General features: G+C 30.6%; 2 protein-coding genes across 2 annotated transcripts in view; one reads left to right on the forward strand and one right to left on the reverse strand.

The window, feature by feature from the left end:
* LOC145330688 (uncharacterized) overlaps positions 1-10,905 on the forward strand; it is a 30,295-nt gene extending 19,390 nt beyond the window's left edge. The window contains exon 4 of the mRNA XM_080175346.1: positions 10,124-10,905. Within this exon, the coding sequence (XP_080031472.1) occupies positions 10,124-10,246 (123 nt within the window). The 3' untranslated portion in view covers positions 10,247-10,905. The remainder of the gene's footprint in view (positions 1-10,123) is intronic.
* Positions 10,906-12,882: 1,977 nt separating this feature from the next.
* Positions 12,883-16,210, reverse strand: part of LOC145329882 (uncharacterized) — a 34,409-nt gene continuing 31,081 nt past the window's right edge. The window contains exon 15 of the mRNA XM_080174331.1: positions 12,883-13,163. Within this exon, the coding sequence (XP_080030457.1) occupies positions 13,127-13,163 (37 nt within the window). The 3' untranslated portion in view covers positions 12,883-13,126. The remainder of the gene's footprint in view (positions 13,164-16,210) is intronic.

A 16,210-nucleotide genomic window follows, 5' to 3' on the forward strand; every position in this document is an offset into this window, starting at 1 on the left:
TGACTCTTAGATTAGTTATAGGGATATCTAAAATAGCAGTAAATCTCAGTATTACAAAGGTAAATAGATAATAGATAAAAATATGATAGACCTAAGGAAATCATTCCTGAAATTTCAGAATCTTATAAAAGCTGAATAAATCTATACCATAATTTCTCATTTATTAAATTACAGACATCTTTTTATTGGTAGATATAAAATCAAATATTTTTTTATTTCATTAATTATTTTGTGTATATTTATAAAAGAAAAAAAATCATATATAAAAAGTCTGAGCATTAGTTATTAGTTAATGTCTTTTACAAACATTCTCTGGGTAGAGAGCGAGGCTCCTATAACGTTAGGTATTTAAGTATGTGTGCCTTTTTTATAGTACTTAAAAAAATAAACTTTAAAGGTTTATAACTTTTCACAAATTCTGTTTTTTAATGCTTTCTCGTCATTTGTATATTAAAGTAAAAATAGAGGGAACAGGGGTTGAATAATTGTATGTTTACGGGGTGGGATGGGCACCCTGTTTCAACTTTCCTGGGTCTTTGGCTATCAGCCAATAGCGTCGAAAATATTAACACAGCCATGTCACTACAAAAGAGCAAAAACAATTTTCTTGCCCACCACTGGAACCAGGGGGTTGTCTGGGTTATACATCTATTCTTACATTATAATTTGTATGGCCTCAAGTACCTTTAAAACAATGGTCTTTAAAAAGTTTATTTTTCTATATGTATATTGTAACACATATTAAAATTTGGCATATGATTAAGCTGAACTGCTATTTTCTTTTCAAAAGACCTAAGTTTTCATGAAAATTAATACTGTTTTGCTGTACTACTAAGTTAAAGACAATTTGTTGTAATTCGTGCAAAGGCCCACTGTTTATGGCATACAATGAAGCATTTAAACTGTGGCATAACACGTAGCGCATCCTCTCGTTGACGTTAGGTGATATGTTCGAAACTCAGCCTAACACCCAGGGACGTCCAAGCTTTTTTTTTGGGGGGGGGGGGGTAAAATGGCGCGCGAAGCGCGCCGCAAATTTTTTTTACCTACGGCACCCAAGGCAGGGGTAAATTTTAAATGGGGGGGGGGGGGTAATCGCCCCATTACCTTCCCCCTTGGACGTCAATGCCAACACCAATTCATAACTAAAGACGTCATTAGTGGTTCCTATTGTTGCTATGTCAGGTGCGCGACGTAAATAGTTTTAGTATGGCGAATGCCTTGGTCCAAAACAGACGCAACTCAAAATAAAGGTCGCGTAATCAAAAGGATCTTTTTCGAACCTAGTAAAAGTGTCTGACTCTGATTGTGACGTAAAAAAATTAGCCAATGAGAGGCCACAATAAATTTTACAATTGGTCAATTACAGTGTATTCTGGCCTCTCATTGGCAAATTTTTTTACGTCATGATTAGAGTCAGACACTTTTACTAGGTTCTTGTTTTTCTAGAGGGTATGTGACCATGCACATAAATTAAGCAAGATTTGGTTCAGAGATGCAACAAAATATTATCTCGTAGTGTATACCGTTCTTATAGGCTAATCAAACATTGGATTGAAATTTTTAAATAATCGATGTCATTCATTATATAGACTCATATTCTAAAAATAATAAAATTGGTGCTTATTTATTTCGTTGAATTATAATCATGAAGGAATATAAAATTTTGTAAGGAATTTATTAACTTTTAATATCAAAATATTTTAAGATTTCTTATTATAGATTTGACATAATATACAGGGAGTAAGGGAGGGGACAATGGGCAATTAATTCAATTTAAGAGGGTTCGCTGAAAAGCAATGAAAACTAGATTTATCAACAATTTTACCAAAATTGTAAAGGGATCATGGTAACCTAATTTAGAACAAAATTAGTTCTAAGAAAAAAATCATTTACTTGAAAATTAAATTATCAACACATCACAATGTAATAAACATTCTGTAATTAATCACTAGAAAAATCTTGTTTAGAACTATCTCAACCCTTCTCATATATTTATAACTGACCCCTAATTTCTAGCGGTTCTTAGATTATTTAATACATAAATATCACAGTAGAGTTTCTATACATGAAATGACATTTTCTTGGGAAAAAATATTTGTTAAACCAGCCATTATTAACAAATTTTTCTGTCTGCATATTCTAAACTAGCTCAGCTAGTTAGCGGGGCATTGATGCACAAGTACCCAAAGTCAGTCAGAATCTGCTGTATTCGTGCACATTCCCTTTAAGCCAGTACCCAAAGTCTGAGACTCCTAAAAATTGAATATTCGATCCGTTGTCCCCTCCCTTACTCCCTGCATAATATACCTTTTATTACGAAACTGAACTTGTATAATTTTCAATGAAGGGGATAATCCAACAAAATAATTTATAGTTTAGGCGAAGCAAATCTAAAACTAATTATCCTTATAAAAATGACAGGATGTGTATTTGTCTGTCTGTATCTCGGTTCTCAAAGGTTCAGGGAAGTTTTACAACTATTTTATGGGAAGGTAGCTTCTCCCTCCAAAGAAATATTTCTTATCGAAAGAAAATACCCCCTCCCAACCCTCTTGCCTATTCTCCCTTCCCTCAATGCCGACTAGCAGCTTAGCCGCTAGTGAATTTATTGAAGAATTTCATCTTAAAAATCGGCGGCAGCCGTGTCAGCCAAGCGTAAGTCACCTTGGTGCCGCAGACCATTACATAACTTTAAAAATAGACTGGATGTCTAAATCAGCTCCAAATAAGCAATCCGTTAAACTTTGGCTATTACTTAATGTTTTTTTTTTATGTACATATTTGTGCTTGTTTATTTGTAATGACAAAAATAGATTATTATACAATATATAAAGAGCCTTTTATCTTTACTAGACTTACTACGTGAGCAAATGAATCTTATAATATTGTACTTCTATCTAAATTTTATATTTAAATTAAACCTAATTAAAAATAACTTTCTAAATTTGTCATTAGATTCTTTAAAGCGCAGCTACGTGTTAACTTAGGACTGTCCGTACGTATGTCAAGGATTTATAAAGCTCTAGCAAAAAACGTAGCAACCTGAATATTGTCAAATCCACGCCAAAAAATAAAGACGATAAAAACATTATATCACTGTCGCTATGTCAAAAGTGCAACAGGTGGGGTTATGCATTGGCCAAAAAAGCACCATTCAGTATCATGCTTAGTTAGGTCTTTCAGACAAAGATCCTACATTAAAAAAAGTAGGTGCGGTTTTTGTTTTCATCGACAAAAAAACCTTCAATAAATGTCTGACTGTTATTTTTTAATATTATTAACCAGAGAATCTTTTTAATGAAAAAAATCCTCTAAATAATGTTTGAGTTTGCCAGTAAGGGAGGGAATCGTAAATTACACTGGCCCTCGTTCTTCTATTTGATGATGGCTTTAAAAAAAAAGTGAATTCAATAATTGTCTTTAAATTGATATATGGGGAGAGGGGTAGTGGTGGGGTGTCATTAATTTATTGTCCATTGTCTTATCCCTTAAGATCCCTAACATTAACTGAGTGAGACATATTTCTTATCAATAAAAGATTGATTTTTATTTTTAACACTTTTTTATCCCTCCACAGATTATGACGTCATACGATATTATAACCAATGAGAGGCCAGCAGTGTTTGTCGCACTTTAAAATTCTACTGATTGACGTATCTTGTGTTTGACGTAGTACCATAAATTTTAAATCTTAAATTTTACCATTGACCAATTACAGTGTATACTGTCCTCTCATTGGCTATTCTATCGTATAATCTGTGGAGGGACTTTAATCATCTTCATTCTGAAATAGTACTTCTATAATTAAATACTTTCTTAAAGAAATGTCTTAAACTGAAATTGAATAAAAATAAAAAAATGTATATTAATAGACTTATCAGAAATATAAATATATATATTTTCAGGTTATTTTTTATGGAGAAAATACTTATTTTTAAAAATTTTTAGGTTAAAATGATTTTATATATGTACACTTTACTCAGAAAGAAGAACAACAAGTATCTTTTTAAAAAACAGCAATATATAGATTTTAGATATACTTCAAAATAAATTTAAATTGTTATGCACTAGATATAAACATTTTATATAAAAACAAGGATGACAACATCTATAAAAGCGAAGCCCTTAAACGGTAGGACAAACGGACATTAAAACTTGTATAGTGTCAAAACTGAAAAATCAGAATATAAATAAATAAGAGTCAAAGCAAAATTGTGAGTAAATTTGTTGAAAAACTTCTTGATACAGGATAAAGTTTATGGACATACTTACATTCTTAGGACTAGATTATAGGGTTGCTTTGCTTATAATATTGTACTTTGTTGTTCCAGGAATCAGTAAACCAAAAATCATAACAACCGGACATTAAGATCACATAAAAATTAGTTGTTAAAAATGTAAAAAATCAACATGTTTAAAATGGACGTACGGACATTACGGTAATGATTACAGAGTTGATACGCTTTCTAAATAGTACCTAACTACTACAGGAATCACCATGCAAAATTTGAAATCGATAGGACAATTCTAACATGACTAAACTAATGAAAAAAGCTATCCATCTCAGACGTACGGATGGACGGACGGACGTACGGACGGACCTACCCCAATTATAGAAAAGCTTCGCTTTTAAAAAGAAATTTGGAGGGCCTGTCATCTCCTTTTTTTACTCCATGTGGTTTATTCCCCCTATCCTCAAGGTGAATTGCTGTGCACGTCTCTGATTCCACAGATTTACTCTTGAGTGTTTAATCCTATGGTTTACGTTTTTTTTCTGGTAACTGTTGTATTTTGCTTTAAAAACTAAACTAGGACAATAATGTTCATAATTAACCACATACACTTATAGTTCACATTAAGAATTAGAAATTAGATGACCTTAGTCATACAAAGTTTTATTAATTACACAATTTACTCAAAATGCCCAGCAAGCACTGAAATCTTCCTCTGTCTTACCAAACCGCTTGTTGTTGTAAATAACCCTTTCATGCGGTCAGACGGACGGATAAAGTCCCCAGTCATAAAGCAGAGTGGATATTAAATTTTACTAGAATTTAGTAGGTGGATTATTACGTTATTTAGAACTAATCCTTTTCATCCTTTATACAATATTTGAAAACCAAGTATAATTTATTTCATAAAAACGCAGTGTAATCAAATTAAATTATATGCACAAGATTTTTTTGCATAACCAATAATGAATGTTGTTATCCTTGATTATCTAACAAGTTATGTTACTTAGTCCAGTAATCCATAAACTTTTTATCTAATATAATATACTAATTCTTTACTTATATTTATGAGTAGCGCAGAAATAACAGATAATATTCTCGATAAAAAAGGAACAACAAAGTGTTACAAAGAGTTTATAGAATTTTTGTACAAAAATAAAATAATAAAGGACATCATATGATATTATCTAATGGTACTTATGATTTTAAATATTTAAATTCTATAATCGGTAGATGAAGTTAGAGAGAAAGAGAGTTATATTAACACAGATAACCATTGTTTTTCGTTAAACACTTTGATTTAGTCCATGGCGCAGTAATAGACTATTGATAGTCTTTTGAGTGTGTCTACTGCTTGTATTTCCATAGTTTACTTAGTACTGGGAATGTCTTGGCCCAAAACAAGCCAAACTCATGACTATGCACTGCATAATTAAGACTTCAGGACAAATGTTATTCAATCTAAAAGTGTTTGTCAGCATTAGTTATTGTCTTGGGACCTACTTATAATGTAGGTGTTTTTGGGAAGTAAAAACGGAAAATGTAAAATAAAGAGAATATCAACTGTAATCTTTAAGATTAAGAGATCTTAAATATTTTAAAAGGTTTTGAAAAATTTTCATTTTGAATTTTAAGAGATTATTTTCATTTCATCATTTCTAGAGATATTTGGCACATATGTAGAAAAGGATTACTTGAGCTTATGATTTTCAAAAAAAAACATCTTTCTTGGGAAGTTGGGCAATATGCCCCCCCCCCCCGCTCCTTGCTGTCTCAGAAACTATTAGAGATATTGTTGGTGCTTTTCATTGGGATCTTAGAATTACTTAATCTTTTTCTGATTAATTGCGTGATCATGAGTTTCGCCAAGGCATTCCTTCTCCTCCTAATATTGATCTCACGTGGGTCCATTTTTCAACGTCTTTAGTTATGACGCGGAATAAAATGTTATGATAGATGATAAATACTAAAATTGCGCCGCAACCAAGTAGCAAATAAAGAAAAAACAACAACAAATACAAATTTATTTTCGTTGTAAATTGATATTCCTATTTTCTTGCCTACAGTGTAACCAGAAAACATGAAATTTTGTGCGACTTAATGCAGAATCCTGTAATAATGAGAAATACTATTAAAACAAAGCAACTCTGTAATCAGACAAGAAAGATTTGAAATAATTAAGCTTTATCGGTTATAAAGGCCACTAGAATGTATAAAAAGAAATTTTTAGAGGCCCATAACCAGGGATAAGTCAATGGGCGATAAATTCATGTACATCCTTAATGATTTGAATTAAATCAATCCTTCTGTAGTTTAATATTAATTGGTGCTACTTTGACCTATCTAATCTCGATGTATTAAAAGTACCCAAAGTTTTTAATACAACATATGAGAGAACGTGTACAAGTATGATTTACAGTCCAATGACCCTTACCTCCCAGACTTTAACGGACTGGCAAAAATTACGTTTAGAATTTCTGTGCTAAAACTAAATTTTGCATAAAATAAGAACACTTGCCTATGTTCTTTTCAATTAGTAACTGTTTACTCAACATCTTAATAACATTGTTTTTACCACGCAAATCTTGTTTAATAAATCTTCAGATCCAAAAATCTTCATGTAATTATGTAATGTATGTAATAAATAGAAATAAAACTAATGTTAATAATTCCATGATTCTAATCTCTCTAAGCCCTTAGCATTTAGGGGCTCATCAAGTCTTCCTGTATTTCTGTGTGTCAGTAGATTAAAATCACACTGACTATCATATTGATATTTATTATTTGAATGATATATAAAATTACTTATTTTCAGTTTATAATTTTGATTTCATATTTATGTGTTATGACTGTCGAGTAGTCTTGTTTTCTTCCACAGAGCTCAATACTCAATATTCTCTTACAAATATTATTATTTTCCGCAGTATACTAAACAAGGATTAAGAAACTATAGATCAACTATATCTTATTACTGGGAACAATCATTCAAAAAATTACCCCTTCTGTAGATTATAATTAGTGGTTCAACTCTCAACTTCATGATCCAAAATTCAATAAAAGTCCACAAAGTTGTCAAGTCAACGAATAAAAAACGGCATGATAAAACTTTGGGTACCAGTGTAATAAACAGCCCAATGTCCCCTCCCTCCATGCGTTTACCCACCTGACAGAAAGCCAAAACAACAAATTTTAAAACTCAACATCAAACAACTTCAAGATAAATTTGTCTGGAGAATGTCATAACAATTTATAAGACATCTTTTAGATAATGTCATTTGCTAAAAAGTTTTTAAGATAAACACTAAAGTTTACCATAAAAAATGAAGGGAATTAATAATAAATATAGTAGATCTAGATCCCTAATTCGTAAATTGAACCAATAAGAACACAGTATAAGAACAATCTGTCCATATTATTGGTTAATCATTTTGATACGAAAGGTCAGTTATTTTTTAATTACATCAATAAATAATAAGCTATAATTTGTTGAATTTCTTATGATATTGCTAACTTTCGTAAAATTATATCATCCAAGAATTTCGTCTATAAAAATTAGAATTAGGTTGGACTTATTATTTATGACATCACATCTAGGGTATTAAATCTATAATTCAGATATGATAATTTCAACTATTTTGTACCTTTAGATCTATATGGTTTATAAACTACAGGGTCATTCAAGAGGAATGGTTTTTCAAGAAACTTAATTATGCACAGAAAATAAAACAAATATGTAAAATGTTTTACATATTTTGGAAAACCTATTATCATACATTTAAGTTTTAAATATTTAAAAATGATTATTTCAAAAAATTATGCCCCAAAAACCGGTTTTTCAAAGCCCTTTTTTCGAAGATTTATGGATTGAAAGGTTGTGAAAAAATACGCACATTTTTAATATTCAAATTGCGCGGCTTGTGTTAATAGTAGAACAATGTTACACATACCGTTAGAATTGTCATAAGCTCTAGTTTTGAAAATGTGAGAAAAAGGTTGAAAAGATTTAAGTAACTGGAAAATTTTACCTCGTAGCTCCTATACTATACTTAGCACAGGAATGGTTTTTATATATTAAAAAACTAGAGCTTATGACGATTCTAACGATTTGCATAACATACCCTGTATATAATGAATACAAACTTATACAACCTACTACAAAGTTACCATTATAAATAAATAATATCTCCTTCTGTTTGTCTTTCATTAGCAGATTATACAACTATAATATATATACAAAGAGAAGCTTAGAAGAATGGCACAAATAAAATACATATCAATAATACAAATTAGAATGTTTGTCCGTCGTTCTGAAACTTCTCGCAGTAACTGCTGAACCGATTTGATTCTACTCTTAAGGGAATATACCTACTGGTTCTGTGGTAGTTTAAGGCTTTTTTCTTGGGAGTAGGACACCCCCAACCCAAAGCCTTTAGAGGCTATGGGCGAAGCTGCTAGTATATTATTTAGCTTATGCTTGAGTGACCTACAATCAAAATATAAGATACACATATTAATAATTTTCACTAAGAATTTAATATTCGTTTAACAAACCACTCCCTTGAAATGTTAAAGGTGTATTATGAAATGTAGAAAATCTTAATACTGCTCCTGTTATGGTTTCAAGCTATTTTCCTAGGGAAAAACACCTTTCCGAAAATAATAAGAAATGCTATTGATTACAATACATGTTATGAAGATTAAAATATAGAAAATTCTATTGAAATTTGATTGGGTGTATGTATAAGGAACTCCGCAGGGATTTAATACCTGAGGAATACGGCCCTGTAGGGTCTAAATTGTGTCTTTAAAAAATTGAAATAAGAGAAAGAACATGTACAATCAATAAGTTATTTATAATTTTCACCAATGCAATAATGCTGCATAGAGTTTCAGATTTTTATTTGGCGCCCCCTGTATCTTGCTGACTTAAAGTTCTACAATATATTTAATTTTACTCATAGCGGCACATACCGATGTATGTACGAACATTCCCAACTTATAGAGTAGTTATGCTACAAAAATGAATAAGTGTACGGGATTTGTTTCTATGATGTATACTCTGCAAATTTATATTAAAGTTTTGCTACCCACTGTTAAGAGATGCTGCAGTCTTTAAACACATATATAGTATATAAAATATATATTATATATGTCTAAAGCCTGGAATATAGTAATTGTACATCCCTTTCTTCCCCTGATTATATAAAGCTATCAATGGCAATATTACACAAGTTTTTTGTTTAATTTTCCCTGTAATTACTGAAATGGCCCTTTATTGCTTTGTCTTTATTTTTAGGTTAAAAAGATTTATGTTAAACACCTTCACACCTTTAATCCACCCTAAAACTACAAGATTAGCTACTTTAATCAAAACTAGCGGCTTCGCCCCTAGCATCTTGGGGCTTTGCCCCAAGAGGTTTTATCAAACCAACTATTCGTATTTTAGATTAAAAGAAAATTTTAAATTTTTTTTTGTGGGGGGGGGGGTAGTCGACCCCACTATTTTAATTTTAGTTTGAAAAAGAATTTTTTTGGGGGGGTTGGGTATTTTTCATTTGTTGGGGGGGTTGGGGGTGTCCTACCCCCCAAGAAAATAGTTAATATGAGAAACTACTCTGTAAAAGGAGAACTTGATCGGTTCAGCGGTTAGCGAGATCCCTCGCTACAAACATACAGACAGACAAACAAACAGACAGACAAACAAACAAACAGACAAACAAACAGACAGACAGACAGACAAACAAACAGACAGACAGACAAACAAACAGACAGACATCGTTCTACTTTGTATTATAGATAATATAAAATTTAGAGAAAGATTAATCTATTATCCACTATCCTCCCATTCCTGTGTCTAAACTCACATTTAATTAATCTTTTTTTTTCAGGATAGAAAAGTTTCTGACATGCTGATAAGAAAACTTCCCTTGAACACAAGCCTGAGCGAAGACTATGATTCCTACACCTACAATTCTTCATTAACACTCATACCAAATAATTCAACATCATAGAAAAAAAACAAGTTTGGACTAAATTTGAAGAGAAAAATACCTAAAAAGTGATTCTATCTTAACTTAAAGAAAAAAAATATTTTGATTGATCTTTTTTAATAGTGAATAAGATTGAGACATGATTTTCAGATATAATTTTTTTCCTCCTACAAAGAATATAGTATTAATTTAAATAATGATTACATGTAATTAAATTTTGTTTTACAGATGAAAAGTCGCTTATCGTTGATTGAATTTTAATCTAAAATATGACTTTTTAAGGTTGGAAATAGGATCCTAAACCCAAACTCTCGAGAGATAAAACATCTTGAACTTTAATTGATCCAATTTTTTTTGTTAATATTGTTTTTATCGAGATTTTTTTGTGTTCATTTGATTTTATTTTCATTTGACAACATGGAAGGAAGTATTGAACTGTAAACTGTATCACAATGATTTCGAAGGTGCTTTGACTTTTTATGAGAAAATCATAAAACCACTCCTTAGGGGAGTTAATTAATGGCCATTTTTATCAGTTGCTTTGCTAAGGTCACGGAAATTCAGCCTTAAATAAATCATATATAAAAAGGTTTAATGAAAGACTTTATTATAAAAGCAAAGTTGTTCAAAACTTTAAATAAAGAATCTTTGCCTTTCTTGTCATGATTATGCGATAACTCGTAGGGGATGAAAATTTAACTTGAAAATTTCAATTCTAATTTTCTCAAAATCCGCTGCATTTTAGATTTTATTGAAAAGTGAAATAAAGTTACCAAACCTAGGGTAATGAAATGTCCCAATTTAGGTTCTGACACAAAAGTCAAAGAACCTTCGAAATCATTGTGGTATAGATCTCCAATGATTTCTTGTTTTTTTTAGTTTGAAGATAATTTTGAAATAATCTGAATAAATTTGATAATAATATAAAACAAAAATGGCTGAATTTTTGTTATTTTGCTCAAAATTAGACCATTGTAAAACTGTAAAGTATTAAATAAGTATTCTTAATTTTTTGAATGCCAATATAAAAATCTTTTAACCCTTTAACTTTCTGGTATTTAGACTAAGCATAGTTATCAAATATAATAACAATCAAACAATTTTAAAGAAAATTTTAAGAATTGAAAACCTTAGACCTACCCAAAAAAAAATAGTAATTTTGCTTTTTATCCATGCTAGTCAAGATGTTATACAATAAAAAAAACTTTGAAATGTTGTAAAATCGTCAACTTCCAAATTGTTAGTTACAAAATCTTTTTATTTCAAAAATAATTTTTAAAATTTATGTATAAAGCACCCTTCAATTTAAAAAGGGATTATAGGTGAAATTATTTAATAATGCAGTAGACAGTTTACCAACGCACCCACCCTTCCCCCCCCCCCCCCCCCTACTTCCCACCACCTTATAAAGAAATCATAACAAATAATAATTTTTCTTTTCAAAAATCAGCTGTCTGTAAGTAAAAGAATAATTTAGCCTGTTTTTTCATTTTTTTATACTAAATTTTAAAAATTATCTTTGAATTTTGATCATCTCTGAGCCAAAACCGGTTTTTGACTCTTAGAATGATAATTTTTTGTGCGATTTTGTAACCCTGCCCCTAATTTTTTCATAAAATTTTACAACCAAAAATTTAGAGATTGTAAAATTTTATGAAATTTTGACCCCTTAATGAAAATGCTATAATCTGTGATATGAAAAAATAATATAATTTGATATCTTTGAAATAAATGTTCATTACATGCTGAAAAAATGTTTTTAGTTGCCAGCTACTCAATAATTAGAAATGTCTGTAGTCTATCTTCAAGGAACAAAAGAGAGGAATGACAATTTCTCAGCGGCTGTTTAAGATAGACAGCTGAAATGAGAGCATTACTTTAAATTTTCACTGTCTGTTGCATAAACACAGTAGAAAAATATTTTATCTTATTTTTTTTTTTAATTTAGAATATTTATGGATAATGGGTTAAATCCTTGGGCTAGCCTATGAGTTTAGGCTTCCAAGTTTTACATTGTCCTTTATATCTATGAAACGTTAGGGAAACTCTTGATTTTTTTTATTTGGTCAAGTATTTAAATTTGAAAACTAGAAAATGTTTAATAGGCATCCTTGTGGTGACAAGATTACCAAATTTAACCTAACCTAATAGTTTAATTTAAGATAGCACAACAATTTGACAGGTTCCCATTATTAGTAATAAAATCAAAATTATATTTCATTGCCCTTTCCCAGATTCCGGCTTTTCTAATTAGCAAAGTTTTATTTAATTTGGTTTTGATCAGTTTTATCTGTTTACTTTTTTAATTGACTGGAGGTTAGTTTGATGAAATTCTATCTTGTTGTGTTATAGGTACAGGTAAAAGGATCTAAGATTTTCAGAAAATCCGCCACTGTGGCGTAACACGTAGAGCACTCGCTCGTTGTGTCGCCATAATCAGTTTGACCTTCCTGAAAAAGGTCATACTTATAATGCGGCTTGCTGAAGCTGAGAGGCTGACTTAAAAAACAATAATAAATATGCTTTGCAAAAAAATACATTTTTAAAATTACGCCTAAACAAAAATCATCGAAAAATTTGTGGCAAAATTGTCCGAACTGTCTGTAACGCACAATTTTTTAAACAGACAAACAGTCAACTTTTAAAAAGCTTATAAAAAAAATCTAAAAATATTTATTTAAAAAATTAAATTGCAAAAAAGTAAAAAAAGGCAAAAACAATTTACAATCAAAATAATTTGTTACATATCCATAGAATAAACTATAAGCAAAAAGTATAAATATATGGGCCAATTTGGAAAACAATGGGGGGGGGGGGGGGGAGTCGAATATCAAAAAAAGCTTCCATTCACTTTTAACAGGCGGCAATGTAGCGGTTGCTATCTTCATGTCTGCTAGAAGCTTAACAGTTAGCCTCGGGCCACCACTTTCTCTCCAAGCTAAAATAAAAAATGTTAATTAGACTTTATTCTCTAGACAAATCAAATTTGTTTATTAAAGGGGACTATCCACGAACGAGAGCAAGTGATTCTAAGTACCTTCCAGCATTGATCCACAGTATTTTTTAGTGAATATACTAGGTTTATGTTTAATATTGGTTTATCGACTAAAAAGTTAAGATTCACCTTAGTTTTATATGAAAAAAACTTTGAAATGTTAAGCATTATTTGGTGCAATGTCATCAAATGTTTTGATGATTTCAAACTGTTGTTTAAAAGCTTAATGTAAAAGTATATTATTTTGATTAATAACGTATATTTAAAAAAACTTTGTAGTCAATAAACCAAGTATTAAACATAAACCTATTATATTAATTAAAAAAAAAATATGGATCAATGCTGGAAGGTGCTTAGAATCACTTGCTCTCGTTCGTGGATAGTTCCCTTTAATATTGATTACTTTTATTTCAGGTATTTCATTTTCAATTATGTCTGCTCTTTCTTTAAACGCAAAACTTTTATATATATAGGCATCATATTTTCTGTAGTATTCAATTTCTATTATATTAAAGTTTTTGTAATTCTATGTTTTTCATTATTGATTTGTCCGACTATCTCAATTGTCAACCACTCTTTTTAAATGGTGTGACGAACCTCAAACTGTCCCACTTTGAGAAAGACGATTCCAGTGACGTCATATACGTTTAGGGAAGGGGGGAAGAAAATCTCTTTCCTTTTCTCCCATCTCTTTTGAAGAGATTTTCTTCCCCTCTTCCCTTTTTCTTTCCCGAAACGTATATGACGTCATTGGAATCGTCTTTCTCAAAGTGGGACAGTTTGGGGTTCGTCAATGGTGTCATCCATAATCAGAATAATAGAGATAACCTAGAGACTTACTGTCTAAATCAGACATTAGGAGAATACTAAAGATACATTCAAGACATACCATTGGTTGAAACATTTTTCAGATCTTAATATAAATTGTCGCATATCTTAGGATAAAGCTTTTCTTGGGTAATTTATTTCTTCCCTCGTATAATGTGAATCATATGATAAAATATGTAATAAAATAGTTATGAATAGTTGAATTTCTTAGATTAAAATTCCTTCTTAAGTTTGACAATAAATGGGGTCATATTGACCATCTAGGTATAATATTGTGTATATTATCAGAATAAAACACACCTTGACATAAACAAAGCGTTTGATATACAAAGATGATAAACCAGATTAACCCTTCTCTAGATTAAAATTATTGGTTTAAACATTTTGAGATTCATAGTTTCAACTAACAAATTAAATTTCAGCAACAGTAGTAGTACCCAAAGTTTTAGACCCAAATAGAATGAAATAACGTGTGTATAAAACTTCGGGCACCAGTGAAATTAACAGTCCAATGTTCCATCCTTCCTCATGATTACATGTTGCAAGAAACGTACTAGTTTCTTCTTTAAAATCGACATTTTCAAGCAAATTTAATATCTATAATTTAGGTTATAAAGTTCCATTTAAAAAGATTTATTTTTAGAAAATATATTCATCTTACGATTGGTAAAAACAAACTGAACGGAATCCACGTCAAATATATTTATTTTCAAACGAAATTTGTTATAAAAATAGATATTGGATATCTATCTACCTATCAATACATAGAGAGTTATATTGCAGTAAAATATTATTTGAGCTAAAGAAAATTAAGATAAAGATCCTTATAGTAGTATATTAGCGACAGCGCCTCTAGTATCTAATGGGCTCTGTATTCGAATGGGGAAGAGTAGTAGCAGAAAACCCGGGTATAGTCCCTTTCGTGACATAGCTTCTTAAAGGTCGTTTCGGCGTATTTTCACAGTAGTTTCTCAAAAACAACATGGCCGACAGGTTCAACATTTTCTGGTAGGATAATTGCTGATCCATGATAGGTTTTAGGCTAATAATATAGAGAAAAGCTTTTCTTGTATCTATAATACAGTAGAGACACATGGTTGAATAAGCGAGAAATAAAAAGGGGGAATTTGTATGTATGAATGTTATATTATATCTTTAAAAACGACAGACAGTAAAAGTCCAAAATTTGTGACTTCTAGAGAAGCTTAACAGCAAGAAAAAAATACTTTTCAATTAAAATTCAATATGTCTGGAAAAATAAGTCAAAATATTATTTTCTTAAAAAGAAATTTTTCAAAAATTTTCTTTGAATGTATCTAAAATTGATTTTCCATAATTTCTCTCTAATATAAATCAATGTTTATATTTCAACCAAAATCTAATATTTGAAAAGTTTTATAGAATTTAGAATTTGAATAAACGCGCAGAGTTTATTCTGTTAACCTGTTTAGTAGCGAAGCTACTTTAGGATTCACTGTGCCTATCCGTCCGTCCGTCCGTCCGTCCATAAGGCAAGGGAAAAATGTTATTTTCTCGGATGCTAATACATATATATTTAATGGCTAAAAAGCACTAATTTTTCTTTCAAATAATATTAATTTTCTATAGCTATCATTCTTGAAAGGCTTACTGTTCGTTTTGAATGGATTTAATTTCATTCATTATCTTCAATATGTTAATTTATATACATAAACATTTGGATCAGTAAATGATTTTAACATTCAACAAGAATGGCATCATTCATTTAAGTGAAGCTCAATAAACTAGTCGGAATAGCAAAATCCAGGGATCGGAAGCCTCACGTAAGCCGCGCATAAGCCTCAGTTTTAAACCTGCTTGTGAGCAGAAAAAAAAATTTCAGAAAGAAGGATTGTCTGCTAAAGAGCTGTTTTATACATCCAGCTGAATTTTATTGTGATAAAATCACGATTTCTCTGAGGCTTACACGCGGCTTACGTGAGGCTTCCGATCCCTGGCAAAATCTAAACAAGAATTTGAAGTGCATATGACGTCTATAAGATAAAACACATGATGTTTGATATCGACGTAATAAGGTTTTCAGATTTGATTTTAGTCATATTTCACTAATTGCATAGTTTCTAATTGTCCATGCGACCATTTAGAAAAAACTATGTTAATGTGTTTTTTCTTCTCCTAATTGA

Source organism: Acartia tonsa, chromosome 10 (genome assembly GCF_053477335.1).
Source record: "Acartia tonsa isolate MP-2025a chromosome 10, ASM5347733v1, whole genome shotgun sequence".
Taxonomy (NCBI): Eukaryota; Metazoa; Arthropoda; class Copepoda; order Calanoida; family Acartiidae; genus Acartia; species Acartia tonsa.